Source organism: Symphalangus syndactylus, chromosome 3 (genome assembly GCF_028878055.3).
Source record: "Symphalangus syndactylus isolate Jambi chromosome 3, NHGRI_mSymSyn1-v2.1_pri, whole genome shotgun sequence".
Lineage (NCBI taxonomy): Eukaryota > Metazoa > Chordata > Mammalia > Primates > Hylobatidae > Symphalangus > Symphalangus syndactylus.
This window is the reverse complement of record NC_072425.2, coordinates 71,300,054-71,325,731: the sequence shown is the minus strand read 5'-3', so window position 1 is coordinate 71,325,731 and position 25,678 is coordinate 71,300,054. Positions and strand designations below refer to the sequence as shown.

Below are 25,678 nucleotides of genomic sequence, written 5' to 3'. Positions count from 1 at the left end.
ACCACAGAGATTACATATGTTATTCTCAGAATAGATCATCCCGAATGGTGATCTTTTGCAAGTTACTTTTAACAAAGTATAATCATATTTGACTTGTAAATGAGAAAATGAGATTTAGGATTTATCAAGTTTCTCTTTGAAAGAAAATTTCATTTTTCTATTGGATAATAATCTATTTATGATAAAGTTAACCAAAATCACCCCAATGCAAAGCAAACATTTATTGTGGCTTGGTCTGGAAACCTTTCATTACAAATTAAGCTACAAGATATTTACAGAATATCTTGTAAAGTTTATTGTTTGTTTTATATATTTACTCCCATTTTAATTCTAGATCCATCCAGATCCATGTTTTTTTATTTTTTAATATAGTATAAGGATCCAGTTTTTGTTTAACTATCCTAGTTTAAAGAATTGTTTTAAATCACTTTTTAAACCTATTGAGTTAAAATAGAAATTGAAAAAAATCATTATTAAATTTAAGGATACGAATCTTTGGTTCATGTCATAAATCCAGGGAGCTGGCAATGATTATGTAAAGACTTGCTGTATTTTTTGTGTTCTGATTACATAACAATTTTTGAATTATTATATTAGAAATTATATGGTCCTAGTATGTCTTAGAAAGTATATAATCAAATGAACTTTCTTTTTTTCATTAATAGACTCTAGTTTTTAGAGAAATTTTAGGTTTACAGAAAAATTGAGCAGAAAGTACAGAGAATTCTCATATACTCAATTTCCCCCTGCTCTTAGTTTCCCCTGTTACTAACATTTTGGATTGATGTAGTCCATTTGTTATATTGGTGAACCAATATTGATATATTACTATTAGGTAATTGCCATAGTTTGTATTAGGGCCTACTCTTCATGTTATACATTTCCATGTGTTTTGCCAAATCCATAATGTATCCATACACCATTACAGTATCATACAGAATAGTTTCACTTCTCTAAAAATCTCTTTTATTTTTTGAGACATAGTCTCGCTCTGTCACCCAGGCTGGAATACAGTGGTGCAATCTTGGCTCACTTCAACCTCTGCCTCCCAGGTTCAAGTGATTCTCCTGCTCAGCCTCCTGAGTAGCTGGGACCACAGGCATGCACCACCACGCTCAGCTAATTTTTTTTTGTATTTTTAGTAGACGGGGTTTCATCATGTTGGTCAGGCTGGTCTTGAACTCCTGACCTGATGATCTGCGGCCTAGGCCTCCCAAAGTGCTGGGATTACAGGTGTTAGCCACCACTCCCAGCCCACTTCCCTAAAAATTTCTTATTTATTACTCCTCTCTGCCACCAACTCCTGGCAACCATTGATCTTTTTACTTTCTCTATAGTTTGCCTTCTCCAGAATGCATCTCATTGGAATGAAACAGACATAGCCTTTTCATACTGGCTTCCTTTACTTAGTGATACTCATTTACGAGTCCTTCATTTCTTTTCCTGGTTTAAAAGCATTGCTTTTTATCATTGAGTAATAGTCCATTATATAAACGTACTATAATCTATGTATTCATTTACCTCTTGAAAAATATCTCAACTTCTTCCAATTTTTGGTAATTATAAATAAACTGCTATAAGCATACATGTGCAGGTTTTTGTGTAAACATGTTTCCTAACTCATTTGGGTAAATATCTAGGAGCACAACTGCTGGATTGCATTGTAAGGCTCTGTTTATCTTTGTAAGAAACTGCCGGACTTATTTTAAAACAGCTGGAACCTAGAAAGCAGAGTTTGACCTTTTGACCTTAACACATATCTTCATTTTCCTTCTGTAAAACTTCTTAAAAATGTGTTGAAGTAAAATTTGTCATTATAGTGAATGTGACAAGGTCTTATTCTCTTACTTTAGAATAATATAGAGAGGGATATGGATACTATACTCAGGGATTAAAAAAATAACTTGTGAAATACAAAATTACTAATCCTAGCATGATCCTGATGTTGGAAGTATACTAGTTGAATCACCAAGTCATCCACTGACTTTTCCTAAGTCACACAGTAATAGATACTAAGCCATCACTGAATTTGAGTTTTTATCTTCTCTAAGATTTTCCACCCACAAAAGGAAATATAGAGAGGCAGGGAGGTAAGATCTTTTTCCCTAAGTGAAGTCCAACAAAGGTACCTCCCTTTGGCTTTAGCTACCCACATGACTACTTCATTAACCTTAAAGAGTAAAATTTGAAAAAATATTCTGTCTTTAATTCATGTGAATAACTGAGGAATAATAATAATAATCTCAGGAACTCAATGTGTGTGTGATAATTATTTGCCATGTTTAGAGGCAAAGGGAAAACATTTAGAATACTAGCTCTCAAAATGCTTTGACCTGGGGACACATGAGAAACACACACTAAAATAATGATTTTTGTTGGCTGTGGATAGGGGGTATGAGGAAGCTGTGGGGAGATTTTGGAATATCTGTGAAATGCTGTTCTTGATCATTCAGAATATACTATTTCTTCCATATAACAAGTAATGCTTAGATAGAGTTAAATGTAAAGGATGAGGGGACAGCTTACTAAGATCAGATATTTTGCAAGAGTCTTATGCACAATGAGATGTATGTGAGAGACTCCATATTTCCTCCCCTTGTTTTGTTTCGTTTCCTCTTCACTATCAGATTCTAAACCAAATGAGTGAAAATAAACATGCTGTGAAAAACGTAACATATAGAGATTGATTTTAACTGTCTTTTTTCTTTCTTTCTCTTTCTTTATTTTCTCTGTTTGTAAAGTAAGTGGAGCCAATGACTCATCATCTTCTAGAAGCAGCAAGAGTGGTGAGTCATTTCTCTGGAGTATGTGGCGTTTCACCCACAGAAAGCATTTAACCCATGATTATCCCCTCACTGTTAATGATAACATATTTTACTTGTTCTTTTATTTCCATAAATCTACTCGACATTATTATTGTGTGGAGAAAAAGATTCTGACAGATTATTCACAGCAATATATCTAGATGATTAGTGGCTTTCTTTTTCTGTTATGTTTGGGAGTTTCACTTGCCTTTAGTATTACAGCTGGAAGTTAATTTTGGAAAAACATTCTTTTCACTTTTTTTTCTTAATTCTGCTACAATTACCATGTTTATTGTTGATATTTTAGGTTTGCTTATGTATTACAAATCCAAACATATAAAATAATTCCATTCAGTTTATGGCACTGGTAATAGCAGCAACAAAACAAAATGAGACTATATATGTTTTCTAGGTTGTTATATTTTATAAAAAGTAAGTAGACTTTTTTCATTTCACAAAAGCATCACTGTGCAGGACTGTTCCAATAGTTCCATTACCAGAGTTGGGAATACAAATGCAAATTAAAGAAAAAAAGAAAAACTAGATTTTGTATAATCATCCTATTCCTTCTCACCTGATGACATAAATATGGTATTAGAAAGTTAGTCTACATCTGTCAAGATCAATTTGCAATAATATCAATTAAATTAACTTGTTAGCAGATAACTAATTAATTTTCCACTTACACATATGATAGTAAAAACATATATTGACATTTTCTTAAATATTTAGATTAGATGATTGTCCTGCTTCAGGATATGTTGACTTCATTGATACTGGCATCAAGAACTTAGAATGTATTATAAAATACTGCCAATCTTTAGAAAGTATTTTCATTAACTTCCTAAACTTGTTGTTTTTTACCTGAAATATCTATGAGGAAAAGAGGAAAAAGAACAAACCACTAAATGCAGCATAAATTGAGCCACAATGCTATGAGATTTTACACTTCCGCACTTTAATGGAAACATCATATAATACTTTGTAGTGTTTCAAGAAGAATGAAAATGAACCACTATGGAAGTTACCAGAACCAATTTTCCTTCATCAGGTGGGAAATTTCTTATGGAATGTGTTCTGTAATAGTTGCTGCTCCATTAATCCTTTCATTTTATAGGTCTAGTTCCTTGTTTTGTTGTTCAACTAGTCTACAATGTCAAAGATCTATGTGGATCAAAATGTATATATAAGTGATCTATATTACAATTTATATATATAGTTCTATGTAACTGACTCTATTTACAAGAATTAATGTAGGTAGGCCTTGTGATGTCAATGCTTTTATTGAACGTCATAATGATCAAATTTTTGGCATTACCTTTGTTCAAAATTTTGAGCCAATCTGGAACTTTATTACTTCTATATTTCTTATTTATAACAACAAGCTATATCTAGGAACAAAAGTCTTTTATTTTTTAAGGCAAGAAAAATATAAATAGAAAATCATTTGGTACTGCGTAATGTTAAAATTTACCAATATATGTTATTTCTCCATTGTCACAAGAATTCTAGTGGGTAGACAACTTAGATAATGCTCCTATATACAAAAGTAAAAACAGCTAGGCATGGTGGCTGACGCCTGTGATTCCAACTCTTAGGGAGACAGAGGCAGGAGGATAGCCTGAGCCCAGGAGTTTGAGACCTGCCTGGGCAATATAATGAGACCCCATTCTCCACAAAAAGTGGGGGGAAAGACAACAAAACAAAAGTAAAAACAGGTTCATTAAAATTAAATATGTCCCTAAAGTCACAGAATAATAAGTGATGGAGGTGGAATTGAAATGTAAGATTTTGTTTGTTTTTTTGTTTAGTTTTGAAGGTAACATACTTTTTAGTCTACAACCTACTTAACTATAAAAGTGTGCCAATCACTGGTATTAGGACTGGGGCAGATGTATACTCTGAAAATAAAAGTGCAAAATAAATATCCCATCTGGAAATAAAAGTGCGAAATAAAGAGGGGGGAAAATCAGTCCTTCCATTTCTTTTCCTTTGTAATGCCAGCTGAGTTGGTTTAGTGAGTAGTTTTGCAAGACTTGTTTCCCTTTGTTTTTGGACATAGCTGAGCCATGTACTTCAAACAGAAGGCAGCCAATTACTAACTTCTGGTTGCTAGGTGTGGCTTCCTTTAAAATCCTATAAAATCAGAAGCCCAAGTCTCCACTGCTAGCGTGAAATCTTCAGAGAAGAATTTCTCTTTAGTTCTTTGCAAGAAGGTAGAGATAAAGGTAAGTCTTGGTTTTCCTTTTAGTTAGTTTTGGTTGTTTTGAAAACTTTTCTCATCACTATGTTAAATGTTACTGCTTCTACAGGATTTAAGGTTAGTTGCATTTAACATGATAAGTCATTCATAAATCTTTCTGTAGAATTACATTGGATATTTATATTTTAGGAATCGCAAATTACAATGTTTTTGTTCTACTTAGTTAGCAAATACAAGTAAAAATATGATAAGTTTGCTTAATACTGGCTCATTGTACTCTTGGTAAGTTACCATGAGAAAGAAGGAAAGAATGTGCTTTTCCTCTGGTAGCCTTAAAAGAATGTGTTTTTCCTTTCCTTCCCCTTGAAATATTTCTTCCCAAGAGCTGTGTGTGTTTTACAGAGAAATTGTGATGGGGGCTGCTTTTTGGGGGCAAGAACAAAAGTGACAGGAGTGGGTTGCAGGGAACTGTTTCAAAACAGTAGAACTTTCATAATTTATTTTCTTCTTTTGTAAGGAAAACAAGATAGAGTCAGACCTCAAAGTGGTAATTATGCTCTTTGTAATAAACATTTAAAAATACATGTTATATTTGCTCATGCTATTTAAAATAAGAAGGTTCGCTTATTACTTGTTTCATTTAAAGAGGGTGTGGCCACATTCCTTTTCTTGTAGGCTCTGTGTCATATACAGGCTTTTCAAGTGCTGGTGGAAAACCTAAGAAGAAGGGAAATACTTTCTGGGTAGTGTCAGATACATTATCCTAGGGGAATGTCAGTGAGGCCCTCTAACAGCTATTCCACTTGATTGTTGCATGAGCTAATGGCCATAAAACTTCTTAGAAAAGCACAAAGCAAAACTAGAGTATTTACTGGTGTTGGATATATTTGTAAAAGTGAGATTACAAATCATATATCTGGATATTTTTTTCTTAAACATGTTCCTTCAAGGATTTTTCTGTTCATTCGTTTTAAATGTTTATTAACTGTTCTGATTTCTTATGTTCACTGCTAGCTAATTAACAAGGATGGAATTTTTCTTGCCTTGCTTATATCTAAAAGATTGTATAAACTTTGAGAAAGCAATGTTGCCCTCTTTCCACAGGAGTATTTTGGTAGCTGTAAGAGAATGCACATTGCAAATGACTCAAATGTGGTAAAATGTTGGTTTCATAATTCTGAAATGGCCTCTTCCCCAAAAGTGACATTACCACCCTAGCTCCAAGCTCAACTGCATCTGGCACATAGCCAACATTTAACAGATGTTGACAAAATAGTTAATAATAACATTATTAAGGAACCAGTCAGAGTTTCATGCTTATTAAATACTTTTTCAACCAGAAAGTCAGCAAAGTTTGATTTCTGAATATGATGTTAGCTCTCTCTAGACCTATTAATTTATGACATTTAAAATCAGAGCTAAACCAGTGAACCTATTTTTTTCAATGATAAACTAAAAACAGTTTTTTGAAATCAACTATTTCCTTTTCCTTTAAAATTGGACAGAATTTCATCAGGAAGCTCAGAACAATCCAATTTATACAATGCCTTCCTTCATTATGCTAATTTTCTTCATCTTCATCTACTTGAAGTAATATTTAAGATTGGCACTTCAGAGCTGTAAATGGATCTTAGATGCTAATTACTTCAACATTCTTATTTTATAAATGAAAACCCTCTTGAGAAGCTAAATGTTTTTCTTGAGGTCAGATCGCCAGATAATCAAGAACCAGTATACTTCAATTTGTATTTTATATCCTAGAGTTGTGGGTAGAAAATGTTTGTTAAATTAATGTAGATACGTTTTTTAAAATATTAGCAATGATACATGATATTCATTCAATAATACTTATTAACATCCTAAATTCCAGGCATTTTGCTAGGGATTGGAAGTATATACATAATGAATATTATTATTTGTATGTTAGCGCAGGCCTCATGGCCTGCTGCTGGGGAATATAAATAAGCCAATGGAAAGTGATAATACAGAATGGTGGGGCTGGTGTAGGGGTGAAGTTAGGATGCTTTGGGAGAGCATGGAAGGTCACCGAATCCAGAGCTGAGGAACTAATGAAGGGTTTCTGAAGAATGTGATGAGATCAGTGCTGATGCCTCACTTAGAAGTAGCAATTAATTAGGCAAAGGGAAGTGAATGTGGAGGAGGAACAAGCATTCCAGGCAAGAAGAACACCCTATCGAAAAGCCTAGAAGCAAAACATTAATGAGGTTACCTTTCATAAATTGCTTTCTGTAAGTCATGCCATTGTGTAGTCTTAATTGCTTTCTCTCACCAGGGAAGGTGTGGGAAGGACTTGTGAAATATATATTTGAGGAAAAACTATGCACAAGGCAATGCATTTAAAAATAAACTCCCTAAGGCTGGGGTGAAACCTGCCACGGTCTGCGCAAGTTGACTGTTAATGAATTTGATTGTCAGGTGTGAGTGATTAAAAAGAACACTGATCATGTCAGTTTCTTTTTGGTCACTAATTCCCTCCCTCCCTCCCTCCCTCCCTTCTCATTCTTTTTTTTTCTTTTCTTTTTTCTTTCTTTCTTCCTGACAGAGTCTTGCTATGTCGCCCAGGATGGAGTGTAGTGCTACGATCTCGGCTCACTGCAGCCTCCACCCCTTCCTGGGTTCAAGTGATTCTCCTGCCTCAGCCTTCTGAGTAGATGGGACTACAGGCGCACACCACCATGCCTGGCTCATTTTTGTACTTTTGGTAGAGATGGGGTTTCGCCATGTTCGCCAGGCTGGTCTTGAACTCCTGGCCTCAAGTAATCTGCCCACCTTGGCCTCCTAAATTGCTGGGATTACAGGTGTGAGCCACCATGCCCAGCCAAAATATATAACACTTTGGAATCAAAAGGGATGGATTTATGCCTCCATTCTTGCCACTACCAGCAGGAAGACTGCTTGAAAATAATACTCAGTTTTCCCAGATAGAAACTGAGGATAATGATTAAAGGCTAGTTTTCCAAGCAAGGGTTAGTCATTGCTGTTACTATCATTGCAAAACTCTGATAGTTCTAGATTGTAACCAGGAAGATATAATCAACCACAAAACTCAGCTTCCTCTGTCACAAATTCTAGAGGTAGACTTTCATGAGGCTGAGAGATGGAAAAATGAAGGGGGTTCTCTCTTAGGACACATAAATATGCAAAAAAATTGCTACTCTTTAGAAAGCTATACATTCAAATCACAGATAAGCTGACATTGGTAGGCAGTGCATGTTCACAAAAAGACCACTAATTAGAAGAAATGTGAAATATTGTTAATTTCCTTATAGATTATCCTATGTATAAATGGCCAATTTCACCTTCAATGAGCTCATGCTAAGTACTGAAATAAACTTAGTTTTAGAGCTTATGTTTGGTTAGTTGAAATCTGTATTGAGTTAGTTGAAATCTGTAAGTTGATAGAACAGGCTCTTTAAAATCTATTGCAGGCTTTATACACTACAAACAAAAAGATAGAAAAAAGCAAACCTTTCATGAACTCATTGGCTCAGGCAGGTTTTCATGCAGAGTGTAGGTATTGAAGAGTCAGAATGGCTTACGGATAGAATTTGGCCAATATATTAAAAAATATATATTTGGTATTTGTTAGTTGTATTATAATTATTCAGAAGTTCAGTTAATATGTGCAGTTGGCTTTGGACCCTTAACCAGCTGCATGTGATAAAATCTGTTTCCTTTAGAGCAATTTCTTATATCCTGCCTTGATGCTCCTGTCTTAATCTTTGCTAAGAGCTAGTGGTGAATTTGGCTGAATTCAGATTCCATTTTTCTCTAATTGATTTCTTGAAGAAAATTCTCTATTGGCTGCTTTTCTTTCCTAGATTATGCTTTTAGTCTATCCAAACACTTCAGGCTAGAACGTAGGAACTTAGAAGATAGAAATCACAAAGCTGTCTCCTCTAGGGATGCTCTCTCTTTCAAATAAGTGACTTAAACCACTTACTTTTGTTATCTTGTGTTATGTAATTAATATTACCTTTTCCTAGGCTTTCTCTGGCTTTTAGAAGTAAAAAAAAAAAACTAGTACATTGAAGTTTTTATAAAGTTTATTTTGAAGTTGTCAGATACACCTTTAACATTAGACTGGACAATATCTTTAGTCTTTCTTTTGCTTTCTTTTGAAGTTTTTATTTGCTAATTGAAAAGAATGGAATTAATGAACATGTTTTTATAAGTGATGGAGTAGTACTTTGCCAAGTGACGAATTATAACACTCATTTTGATGATTCTTCTTTATCGAAGGCTTGGATGAGATGATGAAAATGGAAATTTTGAGTGCCTGAAGCTGCTAGAATTGCTTTTAAAGTATTGGGTGTGCCAATTAAGAAGTTGGAATACGAAACTCCATGTGGCAACCGCAATTGCATCAGACTAGACTGTAATGGGAACTAAAACCTTGTGCAAAATTGCAGGGTGTTACTTTATCAGGAAACAATTTTAAATATATCAATTAAATTTAGGAAAGAGGCTGCTTTAAATGAATGGAAAAAGTATTGGTTCTTCTCACAGATGACAGAATAGTAATAAAAGCAATCCCATGCGAATTAAGTGGGGATGATTTCTGCTTTGGATATTATTTTCTTCATGCATTCAGTGTTATTACTTGCAATTCCAGTTACTTTTTAGCAGGTGAAAATTGAAACAGTTTGTCTGAACATGCTGTTGAGGAATCAGTTTATACCTCATGAGTCATTTATCTTCATATCAAGAATTTAAAACTGCCAAGATTATTCTCCCAACCTCTCTCACAAACATTCATGAGAGTAGTCTCTAGAGGGGTGAAACAGAATGGTATAGACAGACAGATCAGTGTAGACCTTGAGCAAGGCCTCTGAAAAACATCCCCAGACTAAAAGGATCTGTGATGGCATTTTGTGTGTGTGTGGCCAAAACAGAGAACACATTAATTTTCAATATACTTAAGATCTTAAAAATATGTCTCATTAAATAAAAATATTGCCAAGTCATGTAGCAATTCAAGAAATTTCCTTTAAGATAGAGTTTGCCAAAAGAACATGCATGTTACAATTTCACCTCTAGGCTTCCTGTTACAACAAAAAAATCCAGTATAAAATAATCCTTTTCTGGGTTTTTTGTGTTGGGTGGAAAAATATGTAGGACTACTCTTTAGACAGCTCAAATAGGAAGAAATGTGAAGATAGCAATTACTTCAATGCTGAGTAATTTTATATCAAGAAATAGAAAAGGAAACTAAATTATTCAGAGAGAAATATCACCTGGATATCTTTTTACAAGTAAAATTTTAAATCTGAATTCACTGGTACAGATTGGCACAAATTATTTTACCTTATAAATGTAATCATTGGCTGGGAGTGGTAGCTCACACCTGTAATTCCAGCACTTTGGGAGGCCGAGGCGGGCAGATCACCTGGGGTCATGAGTTCAAGATCAGCCTAGCCAACATGGTGAAAACCTCTCTTTACCAAAAATACAAAAATTAGCCAGGCGTGGTGGCCGGTGCCTGTAATCCCAGCTACTCAGGAGGCTGAGGCAGGAGAATTGCTTGAATCCAGGAGATGGAGGTTGCAGTGAGTCGAGATCACACCACTGCACTCCAGCCTGGGAGACAGAGCAAGACTAAATCTCAAAAAAAAAAAAAAAAAAAAAAAAAAAAAAAAAAAAAAAAGCAATCATTAAGCTTTTCATCTAGCCATTACTTTTGTACAGGCTCTCATTAATTCCACGTAGATGGTCTAATGGTCTTCTAAATAGTGTTCTAATCCTCCATCTTGTCTACCTCTTAGCCATTCTCCATGATAAAGGATGAATGGTCTTTCGGAAACATAAATGAAACCATGCTGCTTTAAAAAAACAAGCAAACAGAAAGAAACCCATTAATGTTTTCCCAAAGCTTTGTGGACACATTTAAACTTCTTGTTTCAGCTTCTGCCAACATTTCTTGCTCCAGCAAACTTTCTTCTGCTTCCCAAATATGACAAGCTGCTTCTTTAACTTTTCTGCCAGGTTAATCTTGACTCATTGAAAGAGAGGCTTGGGTCAGCCAGGGCCTACTCTAAGAAGTTTCTTTAGCCTTTATGTTTTCCTATGGAGAGCACACACTAGCTTTAAGTCCTGAGGGTACTTAAGATGATATTTCAATGTTTTTGTACTCTTAGTGCTTGGCATATGGTGGGTGGTCTATAAATTTAGAACAATGCAGTGAACCACAAACTCCTCTCTTCAGCCTGTGTGCTTACTTGTAGTACTTGTCTGATCTCTAAAGTTTAGAACTGAATATGCCAAAAAAGAGTTCAGTTTCAGAGAGGAGGGTATCGTTTCATTTTAAGTATAAAATCTTCTTTTTAAAAAAAATTATGTCTTACATTTTGTTATGCTCCTAAGTGTAATTAATCCTGGAAAGTAAGAGCAAGGCTACTCTCTAATGCTACCTCTTATGTATGTAAGAGGTGAGGAAGGAGAGGTTGTGTGTGGTGCATTTGTTTTGTAAAAGCATCTACCTGTTTTCTCTCTAGACACTTTTCCAAAAATGGCAATGGTATCAGAATTCCTCAAGCAGGCCTGGTTTATTGAAAATGAAGAGCAGGAATATGTTGTAAGTAGAGTGATAATAAAATTATGATTATAATATTGAAATAAAAATGAATATAAGTAAATGGCCATTAATTTATTTCTCTCTCATTCTTAGCAAACTGTGAAGTCATCCAAAGGTGGTCCCGGATCAGCAGTGAGCCCCTATCCTACCTTCAATCCATCCTCGGATGTCGCTGCCTTGCACAAGGCCATAATGGTTAAAGGTAACGTGTTTCCTCAAAACAGTTCCCTCCTGGACATTTCAGAACGGCTATTTGAATGACTATCAAAAAACAGACATGTGCAATGGAAAGAATCTGTTTCATTTTGAAGATAAAAAAATTTCTTTGCCAAATGAAGATATAATTATTTACTTAACACTGAGGAAATTGTGTTCAAATCAGTGGAATCTCTGCTGTTACAGCAGATATTACTGGCTCATTTCTAGCAGAAATTCCATGCTGAAATTAAAACCTCTGTTCACATATAGAGTTGCAACTAGGATCAAACACTGCAACACTGAGGCCAGGAAAAGTTAATTGTCTCTTCCTTTCTCACTCGAATGAAATGTCATTCTCCCAAGTGCTTCCTTCATATGTAGTATAGCATCGATTTTCTAGGCTGATATATAATTTATATTTCTTAATTTGTTAAGAAGTTCTTTTGGAGCATCTCGATAATGAATTATTTTATGTCAATTGATGATGAAGAAAATTGATGTTAAAGGCTGTTGGCCCTTTATTTCCAGGTGTGGATGAAGCAACCATCATTGACATTCTAACTAAGCGAAACAATGCCCAGCGTCAACAGATCAAAGCAGCATATCTCCAGGAAACAGGAAAGGTAAGTTAGAGTGGTACATTTAGATATTTAATTTCAGCATATTTATACTTAACCACGGATTCGGAAGCACAGTTACCTAGTTCACTAAGTTTCTAATCACTGTTTTTTCATTACATCTATGATTGGGCTTGCAGTGTTTATCCACTTTGTTGTAATTTAATCCATTTTATCAAATTTCCTATTTTTATACATTAGTCATCTCGGTGTATATTGTTTGCAGATGTGGTGCTCTGGGGACAAATTTTTAATCTGAACGTAAACATCAAGATTGCTGTTGTCAATAAAGAATATGGTCTGATTGAAATGTACTAATATTTAAACTGAGCTGTTTAATGCCTAAAGTTTTTATATAATTCTACTTTAAAAATAAGCCTTATGTCTTTTATACCAAATACGAGTAGTTTTCTAAAGCAATGAAATTAGAAAACTATATAATTTCAATATCTGATTATACTGCTTATTATTTGAGAAGTACAAACCTCAAAGTTTGGGAACGTGAATATATTATTTTAAAAGTAATTTTCCTTCTATTTTCTGTCAGCACACAGTCCTCTGTGTTTTGATCTTTGTGATTTCTCCCCTGTATATAAGATTACTAACCCTATGCTTTAAGAAGTTATCGATGAACTCAGTAAATTTTATTCTAATCCCTCTAGATCTAGAAGAGTAAGATAATGTTTCAAAATATTTGGTACACTTTGTATGTGAAGGGAAGAAGCTCTAAAAGATGGTTGGGTTTAGGGATGAGTTGTACGATGACCTAAAGTCAGGTAACACCACATTTTTTAACCTAGCATGTTACTTATTGGAAGCCCTGATTCTAATCTTTTTTTTGTAGCCCCTGGATGAAACACTGAAGAAAGCCCTTACAGGTCACCTTGAGGAGGTTGTTTTAGCTCTGCTAAAAACTCCAGCGCAATTTGATGCTGATGAACTTCGTGCTGCCATGAAGGTAAATCACCCAATTTAAGCAAACTCCTTTCCACAAGAGGATGTATTGGGCAAGTCACTTATGCTTATGTTATTATTTTCAAAATCTAGTACAGTGCCTGTCAATCAGTGGGAGTTTGAAGAATACATAAATTAATAACTCAATGAAGGAATTAATATATACATGAAAACATAAATGTTGGCACTAACACCTTCCATGTCATGTCACTATATGAGTCATATATTTTCATTTTTATTTTTACCCAAAATATTGATGATAAACTTGTTTTGTTTTAGGGCAATGTAATAGAGCTTATTGTAATTGTTAAATGTTGTGGGTGAAATTTACTAAATGACAGAGTCAAACAAATTTTGGAACACCAAAAACTAGTTGATCCTCTTGCATGAAGATTTTTTTCTACATTTATCCTTTTCTTCTCTTCAAATTTAGGGCCTTGGAACTGATGAAGATACTCTAATTGAGATTTTGGCATCAAGAACTAACAAAGAAATCAGAGACATCAACAGGGTCTACAGAGAGGGTAAGTTGTAATGTCCAACAGTCCAAATGCCTTAGTTGAAAAGGAAATCTAATATACTTTCTTAAAATTGAATGTGTATGTTAATTATGGCAGCTTTAGGATCACTACATATCAAAATGTTTCTTTATTGTTTGGCACATGTCTATTAAATGCTGTTACCAGGCAACGCTTGAGTTGCTAGGTTGCTGACAAGGGAGATGGTGTCTCAATCTGCATCAAGCTTGCGTTTTAATAGAAAATGTTCCTCTAGGATAAATGGCCACATACGATTATAATGGAAACCTCAATTCAGAGCACTGAATTTTTAAAAATTTCTGAAAAACACTTTTCTATTATTCTGGAATGTATTTTATAAAAATGTCCCAATGTCATTTACTTTGAAAAGACTATATAATAACAAAAAAATCTTCTAAGAAAATGTTCTTCATTTGTCCTTGAAAAAGTAAAGAATTAGGTGCTTATAATTCTCTGTTGGAAACCTTAACTTTATCGTTATGAATATAAGCGACTCACTCTTTATCTCTAGTTAAATTCAAAGAATAAAAGACTAGTCTTAGCTTATGTTATCTCTCCAGTGAAGCATCTCATTTAAATGATGTGCTCAACACTCAAAAGAGGGTAATTGCAAGTCTCTTACCATTTTCCTTCTCTCATTTCCCTGAGCTGCTGGCTTTTTTGCTTTCCCAATCTAATATATGGCATATAGAAGATCTTTCTGCTTGATTCTCATACCAAGCATGGAGAATACAATAGCTTTTGCATATCGTTTTCAGAGGAATTTAATAAAAGAATAAAAATAAGGAAGCTTTTAAACCTCATTTTCTGAGATTCTTATTTAATTACCAATGTTTATGTTAGATCCATGTATCAGTGATAATAATAATGATTATTTTTTGTTTGATAAAACATAGTTTATAAAAATAAGTGTTTATATATTTTTCATATGGCCAAGATATAGGCCAGTGATAGTTCATTACATTGCCCAGTTTCAAGTTGTTTTAGTCCGTTTGTGTTGCTATAAAGAAATATCTGAGACCAAGTAATGTAAAAAGAAAGGAAATACTGTACAAGAAGTATGGGACCAGTGTCTGCTTTTGATGAAGGCCTCATACTACTTCTACTCATGGCAGAAAGCAGACAGAAGCAGATGTGTGCAGAGAGGGAGAAAGAGAAAAGGAGGTGCCAGGCTCTTTTCAACAGCCAGTTCTTAAAGAAACTATGAATGAGAACTCACTCCAAGCCATTCATGAGGGATCTGCCCCCATTATCCAAACATCTCCCAACAGGCCCCACCTTCAACAATGGAGAATAAATTGCAACATGAGACTTGGCAAGGCCAAACAAACAATATGAAAACCGTAGCACTAGTCAATTATAAATTCAATTAATTTTTCCTATTACAGTATTATTTTATGTAGTTAAGCAGAAGTGTTTACACACACATAAATCATCAAAATGCATTACTTACAAGACATTTAGAGTTTTTAAACTAAATAAATAATTTACATTCAAGCAAGTACCTCATTTTGTTCTTTTAAACAATTATTTTCTTCATTCTATTGCTTAAATTCTGCCATGTTGTATTTCAGAATTAATTACTAATGTATACCTATACAATTTATTCTTTTTTTTTTTTATTATTATACTTTAGGGTTTTAGGGTACATGTGCACAATGTGCAGGTTTGTTACATATGTATCCATGTGCCATGTTGATTTCCTGCACCCATTAACTCGTCATTTAGTATTAGGTGTATCTCCACAATTTATTCTTAACAAAAGCTTTATGACTGTGAGTTTTCAATCACAGTATTATCTAAATTGCTCCCATTGCTTCATATGAAATAAATTCAATGATCCAAAAATTTACCTGCTTTAATTTTTCTCTTCTTATTTAAAAATGATAATATTTTGAAACGTGTTCCATAAGTCATTGAACACTGTGGCACTGTGAATTTTCAACCAACTTAGAGATGTCAGATATTCTTATTACTATTAATCACTGGTTTACTATAAAATCTATTTTTCTTTTTTCTCAGAACTGAAGAGAGATCTGGCCAAAGACATAACCTCAGACACATCTGGAGATTTTCGGAACGCTTTGCTTTCTCTCGCTAAGGTACAACTCAGATACTTTAGGAAACGCCTCTTGTTTTATAAAGACTAATTTCTTAGTCCATTTTGTGTTGCTATAAGGGAATATCTGAGGCTAGGTAATTTTTAAAAATAAAAAGGTTTATTTGGCTCAGGATTCTGATGGTTGATGAATTCAAGATTGGGCATCTATGTCTGGTGACAGCCTCAGGCTGCTTCCACTCCTGACAGAAGAGGAAAGGGAGCTGGGGTGTGCAGAGACCACATGGCAAGAAAAGAAGCAAGAGAGAGAATGGGGAGGTGCCAGCCTCGTTAACAACCAACTCTCGTGCTTCTCATGAGCAAGAACTCATTCCCAGTGATGGCATTAATCTCTTCATGAGAGATCAGCCCCAGGACCCAAATACCTCCCTCTAGGCCCCACCTTTAACACTGGGGATCAAGTTTCAACATGAGGTTTGGAGGGGAAGAACATCTAAAACCATCGCAGGTAAAATCTTGGATCTGAGCTCCTTCTAGAAATGAGTAATAGAATATCTTTTTCTCAAAAAATATTATTTATCTGAGTTTAAGAGAATTAAGTAAATCATGCAATTACATGCTAGAGAAGAGCTTACAAGAGAATGGGATTTCTTTCAGGGTGACCGATCTGAGGACTTTGGTGTGAATGAAGACTTGGCTGATTCAGATGCCAGGGTAAGGAAGCGCTTACAAAATACTGCTATACTATTCACAATAGCAAAGACTTGGAACCAACCCAAATGTCCAACAACGATAGACTGGATTAAGAAAATGTGGCACATATACACCATGGAATACTATGCAGCCATAAAAAATGATGAATTCATGTCTTTTGTAGGGACATGGATGAAACTGGAAACCATCATTCTCAGTAAACTATCGCAAGGACAAAAAAACAAACACTGCATGTTCTCACTCATAGGTGGGAATTGAACAATGAGAGCACATGGACACAGGAAGGGGAACATCACACTCTGGGGACTGTTGTGGGGTGGGGGCATGGGAGAGGGATAGCATTAGGAGATATACCTAATGCTAAATGACGAGTTAATGGGTGCAGCACACCAGCATGGCACATGGATACATATGTAACAAACCTGCACATTGTGCACATGTACCCTAAAACTTAAAGTATAATAATAAAAGAAAATATATTAAATAAGAAAAAAAAATACTGCTGTAGTTCATCTTCCTACCTTAGGTGGGGCTACCACATGATGCCCTGTGAAAGCAAATCTAAGATCTTCTGAGAGACCAATGGCTTCTTAATGTTCATTCTGAATGAGGCATGTCTTTCTGTAGCCCAAAAGAGAAAAAATGTAGTCTTTGTAAGTTTTCAATATCTCTCATTATTCATAAAACCAGAGAGAACTGAAGAATGACAATACAAATTTGATTTGTCATTCCCAAGAATTGTTTGTTAAAAAAAACTCTGACCTTTCATTGTACTAGGTATAAGAAGGGGAAATGTAATTTTTTTATGATGTGCAATGGAAAGAGTAAGCATATTTAACGTTATTTTTAACAGAGAACTTTGGAATGGTTTATAGATGTCAATTTATATTGTCAAAATATTACTGCAATGATATAATAAGAGTATAGGATAAATTATAATAATATATACTTTCTAACATATTGTTTTATATAGTTTCAGTGACATTGCTGGTTATTTATATGCCAAACCACTGGCAACATAAGAAAAATCATACCATTTTAAAGCCTGGAATTTCCATTTAAAACAAACAAACAACTAATATTTGCATTATGCCTTCTCATGGAAGAGTATTCTCTAGAGAATTCATTACTGCTTCACTAAGGATAGAGATTTCTTTGTGCACCCCCATCCACTTCTGCTATACTAGTACATTATCATGCACATAATAGGCACTCATAAACTGTTTGTTCAATAAATGCATACATATCAGATCAATTTGCTTGAAAAGTGCAAAATAATTTTTACATACATTGGAGGTTTTATCAGTTTAATAGAAATTGTTCAAGCATATTAAGGAACAAGAGTTAGCATTTGAATAATTGCCCATAATAAAAAATTCTTATTTGCTTTTGACATTTCTGAATTTGCTTTCCATTTTAAGACTATCAGGGTTCTTAATATATATTTATGGAGGCTACATGGATCAGTGTGACCCAAGAGAATGATGGTAGTTAACATTTCAAAGTTAATAAAGACTGCTTGTGACAATAGGGCAGGGATTACATTTTTAATATATAAAAGAAAAAAAAATCTGTCATTTAGTAAGGTTGAAATATTTGTCTAAGATTATATGGCTTTGAAATTGCAGAGTCAGAATTTGAATCCAGAAATTCTAACATCAAAATGCAAGGTCCAGGTTGTGGTTGAATTATTGATTTATAAGTAACATTTGCTGATAATTACTTTGAATAACACAGAGTAAAAAATCTTTTTAGAGATCCCCTTGGAGTTGTCTTACTATAGAGCATAATCTTAAAGCAATTTAGTTCAGCAAACATTTATTCTGCAAACATATATTCAGACTCTAGTGTTTACAAGGCACCTTGAGAGAAACTGTGGAAGATATTTGACAAACAAAATAAGGTCCCTATCTTTAAAGAACTTGCAATCTTATTGTTGACTACTTTGTATTGGGCACAAAGCGATTGCCTATATAATCTTTGACAAGGTCTAACATTATTGTGCAGATATCATTTCAGCAGATAGTAAAGTGTTTACTTTTGTGTTTCTTGACAGGCCTTGTACGAAGCAGGAGAAAGGAGAAAGGGGACAGACGTAAACGTGTTCAATACCATCCTTACCACCAGAAGCTATCCACAACTTCGCAGAGGTAACAATAAATTTTTTTTTCTGGAATCTGTTTACGGAAGATGCAATTTTCTTTTTTGATGACAAATAAGGGAAAATAAAAACAGAACCCTTTTTCAATATCTCTCCCGTATCAAACAGATATCGTGTTCCTGACCCATTGTTGTTATTTGTCAATTTGGCCGATTTTGTAGAGCCACTACTTTATAATATTTAATACATTTTGTGACTTGGGCATGTGGAACATAATTTTGTTATTTCCACTGCTTTTACTCCCCTAAAAGATTTGGAATATGTGTGGGAAAAGACATGCATAACAGAACAAATGAAATTAGAATGAAGAAAAACAAAACAAAACAAAAAACCCTCAGAGCTGAATGAAGAAAGAAATATGCAGGTGCTTTGGAAAAACAACAACAAGACAAAACTCAGAAAAAGACCTGGCCTTTGAGTGCAAGATCTGGGCCTCTTGGAAGTGAAGGCAATGGAAAAGTTATGACGATTACCAAAGTTCATCATTTTATAACAGTATACTGATTTCTACTGTTAAATGTAACAGAAATTTGGTGTACAGGTCTTTACATAAGGGAAGATCTATTTGCTATGGCTCTTAGAACTGCTGTAGGAAGTGCTATTGTTGTCAGTCACGTGCCATTTCTAATAACTGTCAACATTTGCAAACATTTCCCCAAAATATACAGGAATACCAAAATGGCCATGTGAGTTACATTCCTAGGAGAGGATGAAGTATTCATGTTATGATTAATTGGGTATATTGCTTTAAAAGATGTAGCCAAAGTTGTTATTCTAAAAAATTCTTTGAGTCAGTTGCCTTGATTTTGCTAAAGCTTTCTAAAGAAAAGGATGTTTTGTATGTATCTTAGTTTAAATTTAATATTCAGTGTTTCAGAAATACACCAAGTACAGTAAGCATGACATGAACAAAGTTCTGGACCTGGAGTTGAAAGGTGACATTGAGAAATGCCTCACAGCTATCGGTATGTAGTCTGGCAGTTGGAAGAGTTTTCTAACTAGAAATTGTATTTTCAATGCTATCCTATACTTAACAACAACAGCAACAAAACCAATAAAAGAAAACGAAAAACAATCAGAAGTAGTGCATCTGTTTCCACTGAAGCAACATAAAAGATTGGCAAAGTACTATAACCTTAATAACAATAGATATTATTCCCCTTTTCAAAAATATAGAGAGATAGACTATACTTATTGAGCACTTACTTATATCAAACAATGTACCAGGCTGGGCACACCACAGAGGCAATTCGGAATGGTCATTGAGAGCATGGGATCTGGAATAAATGTAACATCTGGATAAATGTAACTTCAAGTCCTGGTCTACTGCTTGTTAATTGTACAATCTTGGGCAGGTCCAGGAGAGTCTGATTCAATGGGTCTGATTTGGCTTCTAAAAATCAGTACTTTTTAAAGATCTTCCAGGTTATTCAGACAACCGTCAGGGTTGGGGAGCCTATGTTCTCAAGCAGTGTTTCTCACACATTACTATGCACTTGAATCCTCTGGAAAGCTTGTTATAATGCAGATTCTGATTCCCCGGGTCTGGAGTGGAGCTTAGATTCTGCTGTTCTAACAAGCTCCCCATTGATGCCAATGCTGTTGGTCCATAGATCTCAACAAGATGAAGAACACTATGAACTGGCATGTGCTAGTATTATTTGGATTCTGCTTTATATTTAAGCCCATCCTATCCCAGAGTGTTTTATTGATTGATTGATTGATTGATTGATTTTTACTTATTTGTTTGTGCAACTCTTATTTTAGACACAGAGGTACAGGTGCAGGTTTGTTCTATGGGTGTACTGCACTCAGGTAGTGAGCATAGTACCCAATAAGTAGCTTTTTGACCCATGCCCCCTCTCTCCCTGCCCTCTCTAGTAGTCTGCAATGTCTGTTGTTCACAGGGTATTCTTTTAAAATGTTCTTATAGTAACATAAATAAAGTATTTATATAGCCTTGAACACCTAGTGGTTTCTCCATTCCCAAGGAGAATATATGTAGGATAGCGCTAACTACTGAAGTTGCTCTTGAGATGTATTTAAGGTAATAAAAAAATTGATCGTCAGGGGAAAGAATATTCAAAACCACCATCTAGAGAGTCACAAATACCTTCTCAGAAGTTAACTGCCCTATATTGGGAGATGAGAGGTGAAGAATGATGATGAGGGATAGAATACTGCTGGCAAAATTCTGTATTTCCTGTTTCTTTCATATGCATATTTCATTTTTTTCATGGTAAATACATCAACTAAAATTTTCTTCTCTTACAGTGAAGTGTGCCACAAGCAAACCAGCTTTCTTTGCAGAGAAGCTTCATCAAGCCATGAAAGTATGTACCATTCTACTTATATGTCCTGCTTAGAGGAAGAATTATTTGTAGAAAGAACAGAAAACCTCATATTGTTTGACAATCACACATTTAATATCTTCCCATTAATGAGAATCATTGTTCTATTTGATGGAAGAGGTAATACACTACCTTCTTAGAATAAACTTGTTAGATTCTGTGCCTTTTTTTACAGGTGAGATTGTAAAGTGAGCCTGTAAGTGATTTATGAGTCTGATTTGTCATTTTTATTATTCTGTCTTTCATGCCACAGATTAATAGTTGAAGCTTTCGAAATGTCATTCTATGATTAAGGATGTAGAATGACGTATTTGAGATCAACTATGTCACTTTAACTTTACTCTCTGACATGCATGGTATTATACAAGGCACCTCTTCTGTACTGATATTTTGCGCCCACAAATGAATAGTTACGAAGTTATCTTCGTTTTTTTCTTTGCAGCTCCAAAATAAAGAGGTTTTCAGAGAGAGAGACAGAGAAAGTTCTAACTATTTGAATAATATGAAGGAGCATCTATGAAATGATAGACATGCTAGGTACTGCTCTGTAGTGGTTAGCATAGTTGCTGCCCCCTTTCTGTGATAGTCTAGTGTGATATTTCGTTGGGTAATGATGAATACCTGGTGCCATGGAAGAGAAAAGTGGGACATATACTCCAGACTCTGGAAATCCATGTAGCATTGCTGTCAGCTAAACTAAGACCTGAAGTTTGAATAGAAATGAGCCAGATGAGGGCAAGAGTGGAAGAGATGGGGATAAAGCAAGGGTGGTCCAAGAGGAGGAAGTAACCCACACACAGGCTTGAAGGCAAAAGGTAACAGAACCTTCTCAAGACAGTAAGTATAGAGTGATGGTGCACAGTGGAAGAGATGGTAGAATTAGGCAGGATATTGTAAGCCTTGAAAAGAATTAGGCAGGATATCATAAGCCCTGATTAGATTCTATCCTAAGAGCAACAGAAGATCACTGACGGTGTTTTAAATAGATAGACTAGATTATTAGATTTGCAGTTTAGAAGTTCCCTTTTTTTGTAATTATTGGATAGTGTAGAGACCAGATGGTGAGAGATGAATTAGGAAGTTGTGACAGCTCTCTATACCTACTGCTAATGTGGAGGATTATTTATTTTAATTTCATTACCATTTGTGTAAGGTGTGTGTGTGCGTGTGTGTGTGTGTGTATAGCTACTTTCTCTATAGAAATTATATGGAAGAGTAAGAAGGCATCACTTTAAAATTCATGTTCTTTAATGAGAGTATTTTCTGAATATAAGAGACACCCTCATTTGTTTTGGCCAGGGTGCTGGAACTCGCCATAAGGCATTGATCAGGATTATGGTTTCCCGTTCTGAAATTGACATGAATGATATCAAAGCATTCTATCAGAAGATGTATGGTATCTCCCTTTGCCAAGCCATCCTGGTATGTTGTGATTCCTCTAATGCCATCCCAACAAATGAAAGCTATTTTTGCAAGATCTTCAAAGAGAAGAGTTGACTTATTGTATCTATAAATTCAATATGTAAGATTAATTTAATATATTATGGTGTATACTTCATGAGTAAATTGAACTTTCACTGGTAAAATCTAGTAGTGAGTTCTCTACTGAAATACTAGGTACATTTTTCAACCAAAGTCATGGAAACATTTCGTTTCCCACGCATAAATTCAGCAAGCAAAATATTCTAGTGTTCCCCCTAGGGTAGATAGACATTACGGTTTATTTTGCCATTAATATTGGTCGGAGGATTAGAAACTCCTATTCAAAATATTTATCTTAATTTTATCACATGTAAAATGTTTAAAATTTATGTTCATGTTGTCTCATAAGAATGTTAAAATAACAAGACAAAGAACAGTCAAGGGTTTTGGACTTACTGAAAGGTAGATAACTATTTAAATTTAATTAATTAGTTATGTTGGATAACTAAAATCTACCCAGAAAACGTGAGAAAATTACAGGCACTATATGTTTCTCTTCTTCTGGTGAGTGAATCAGGTATTTCCTCATATAGGATATGAGATTATTTTGTGTTATACTTATTTAATTCTGTGTGATATTTCATTCATAGAAAATAATGGCACTAATATAAAACAAAATTAATTCAGAAAAGTTTGTAATCTCAGTCTTGAACGCTATTGCTTTTTTATGCAATGATAAAAAGAATCCGTTATCTGTTCTACATACTGTTTAATTAAGTGATTGGTAATGTGTAATCTCATCTACGGCTAAGTCTAAAAATAATTCTTCTATAAGTAAAAAAAATTAGAGAATTATGGTTTCGAGTAACATTAAGTATACTTATTTTTAATCAACAGGATGAAACCAAAGGAGATTATGAAAAAATCCTGGTGGCTCTTTGTGGAGGAAACTAAACATTCCCTTGATGGTCTCAAGCTATGATCAGAAGACTTTAATTATATATTTTCATCCTATAAGCTTAAATAGGAAAGTTTCTTCAACAGGATTACAGTGTAGCTACCTACATGCTGAAAAATATAGTCTTTAAATCATTTTTATATTATAACTCTGTATAATAGAGATAAGTTCATTTTTTAAAAATGTTTACCCCAAACCATAAAACCCTATACAAGTTGTTCTAGTAACAATACATGAGAAAGATGTCTATGCAGGTGAAAATAAAATGACGTCACAAGACAATTGGTGTGTCATTGACTCTTCTATTTTGATTTTCTTTTACGTGTAATTCAGTGGTTTAATTTGACATTAAGGGATAGAAGCCTGAATCCTAGATTATAATTATTTAATGAAATAGAGTTCATATTCTGAATTGAAGAAAATACTTAACAGCTTTTGAAAAGGGATACTACATTTTATAGTATGTGTACAGACTATTGAGATTGTGTCTCTGTATAATAAATTTATTGCACTAGCATTATAACAACTTGATATATTACATATTTCATTAACTAGTATAAAGATGAAATGGCAATACTTGTAAAAAGTTCTCATGTTTGTTCCATGGTAATTTTACGTTTACTTTTTCTAAGAAACTGCTACATTGTTTTCCAGAGTGGTAATACTATTCCACTTTACCACCATAAATCTAACAGTGGTTCAGTTTCTCCACATCCTTGCCAGCATTTGAAGTTGTCACTATTTTGTATTTTTAGCATTGCTTATTATTTATTTATTTATTTATTTATTTATTTATTTATTTATTTATTTTTGTGACAGAGCCTCGCTTTGTTGCCCAGGCTGGAGTGCATTGGTGTGATCTCAGCTCACTGCAACCTCCACCTCCCAGGTTCAAGTGAATCTCCTGCCTCAGCCTCCCGAGTAGTTGGGATTACAGGCACCCACCACCACGCCCAGCTAATTTTTTTTTTTTTGCATTTTTAATAGAAATGTGGTTTCGCCATGTTGGCCAGGCTGGCCTTAACTCCTGACCTCAGGTGAACCACCCACCACGGCCTCCCAAAGTGCTGGGATTACAAGCATGAGCCACCGTGCCCAGCCGCTTATTTTTTATTTATTGTTGAATCTTGAAAATTCTTTATACATTCTAGATATTAGTCCTTCATCAGATATGTGGTTTGCAAATATTCTGTTGTAGTCTATAGCTTGTCTTTTCATCATCTTAGCAGGTTCTTTTACAAAGTAAAAATTTTCAATTTTAATGAGATCCAATTTATTATTTATTTTTCTTTTATAGTTGTACTTTTGATATCATGTCTACAAGCTCTTTATCTAACCCTTGGCCTTAAGAATTGTTCATGTTTTTTGCTAAAAATTTTATGACTTTACATTTTACATGTAAATTTGTGATCCATTTTGAATTGATTTTTGTATAAAAGGAGAGACTTAGGTTGTGGTTCTTTTTCTGTTGGCGTCGTTATAAATGTTCAATTGCACCTGCACCATTTGTTGTTGGTTGAAAAGGTTGCCCTTTGTTAACTTGCCTTTGCACTTTTGTCAAAAACAATTGGACACATTTGTGTTGGTCTTTAATTTTTGATATTTATATTTAATGAAAATATAAAACCTTGCAATTTCTCATTCTCTATGAATAGATGATAGATATCAATTTAGTTAAGCTCTTTATTTCAAGGAGAGCATCAGCCATGGTATAAGCTCTTTTTTCAAAAAGGCAATGGGAAGAATTACTTTCCCGTGAGCGTCTTCTTACTAGGTAGAACTGGATAAAGGTAGTAACAATTTATTCATCCTCAAAAGACTTGGGTTGTGAGAGGCAGAGCTTGCAGTGAGCCAAGATCGCACCACTGTATTCCAGTCTGGGCAACAAAGCAAGACTCCATTTCAAAAGAAAAGAAAAAAAAAAAAGAAGACTTGGGTTGGCCATGGGATATTCTGATCACCTGGAGCTGCACTCAGAGTTAACCCTCCTTCACCTGGTTGTAGCTTGTCTTGATCACTGACCTTAACTTTCTTCTACACACACCTGTCCCGCGTATCAGGTGTTATAGTCACGACTACTTGGTGCACAGCATATTGGCAAAT

General features: G+C 34.5%; 1 protein-coding gene across 3 annotated transcripts; it reads left to right on the top strand.

Moving 5' to 3' along the window:
• Window positions 1–2,645: 2,645 nt before the first annotated feature.
• ANXA1 (annexin A1) lies at window positions 2,646–23,857 on the top strand. Of its 3 annotated transcripts, XM_063637009.1 has the most exons (14): window positions 2,646–2,786; window positions 3,793–3,855; window positions 11,523–11,602; window positions 11,696–11,804; window positions 12,329–12,423; window positions 13,262–13,375; window positions 13,805–13,895; window positions 15,933–16,012; window positions 16,627–16,683; window positions 18,740–18,833; window positions 19,714–19,809; window positions 21,119–21,177; window positions 22,495–22,617; window positions 23,515–23,857. In XM_063637009.1, the coding sequence occupies exons 2-14, from the start codon at window positions 3,822–3,824 to the stop codon at window positions 23,569–23,571; spliced, it is 1,089 nt and encodes a 362-aa protein (XP_063493079.1). In that variant the 5' UTR covers window positions 2,646–2,786; window positions 3,793–3,821; the 3' UTR covers window positions 23,572–23,857. The 3 variants fall into 3 exon arrangements, with proteins under 3 accessions (XP_063493079.1, XP_063493078.1, XP_055128220.1); XM_063637008.1 differs by lacking the exon at window positions 2,646–2,786 and having other exon boundaries at window positions 3,755–3,855; XM_055272245.2 differs by lacking the exons at window positions 2,646–2,786; window positions 3,793–3,855 and adding an exon at window positions 4,908–5,032.
• Window positions 23,858–25,678: the final 1,821 nt, after the last annotated feature.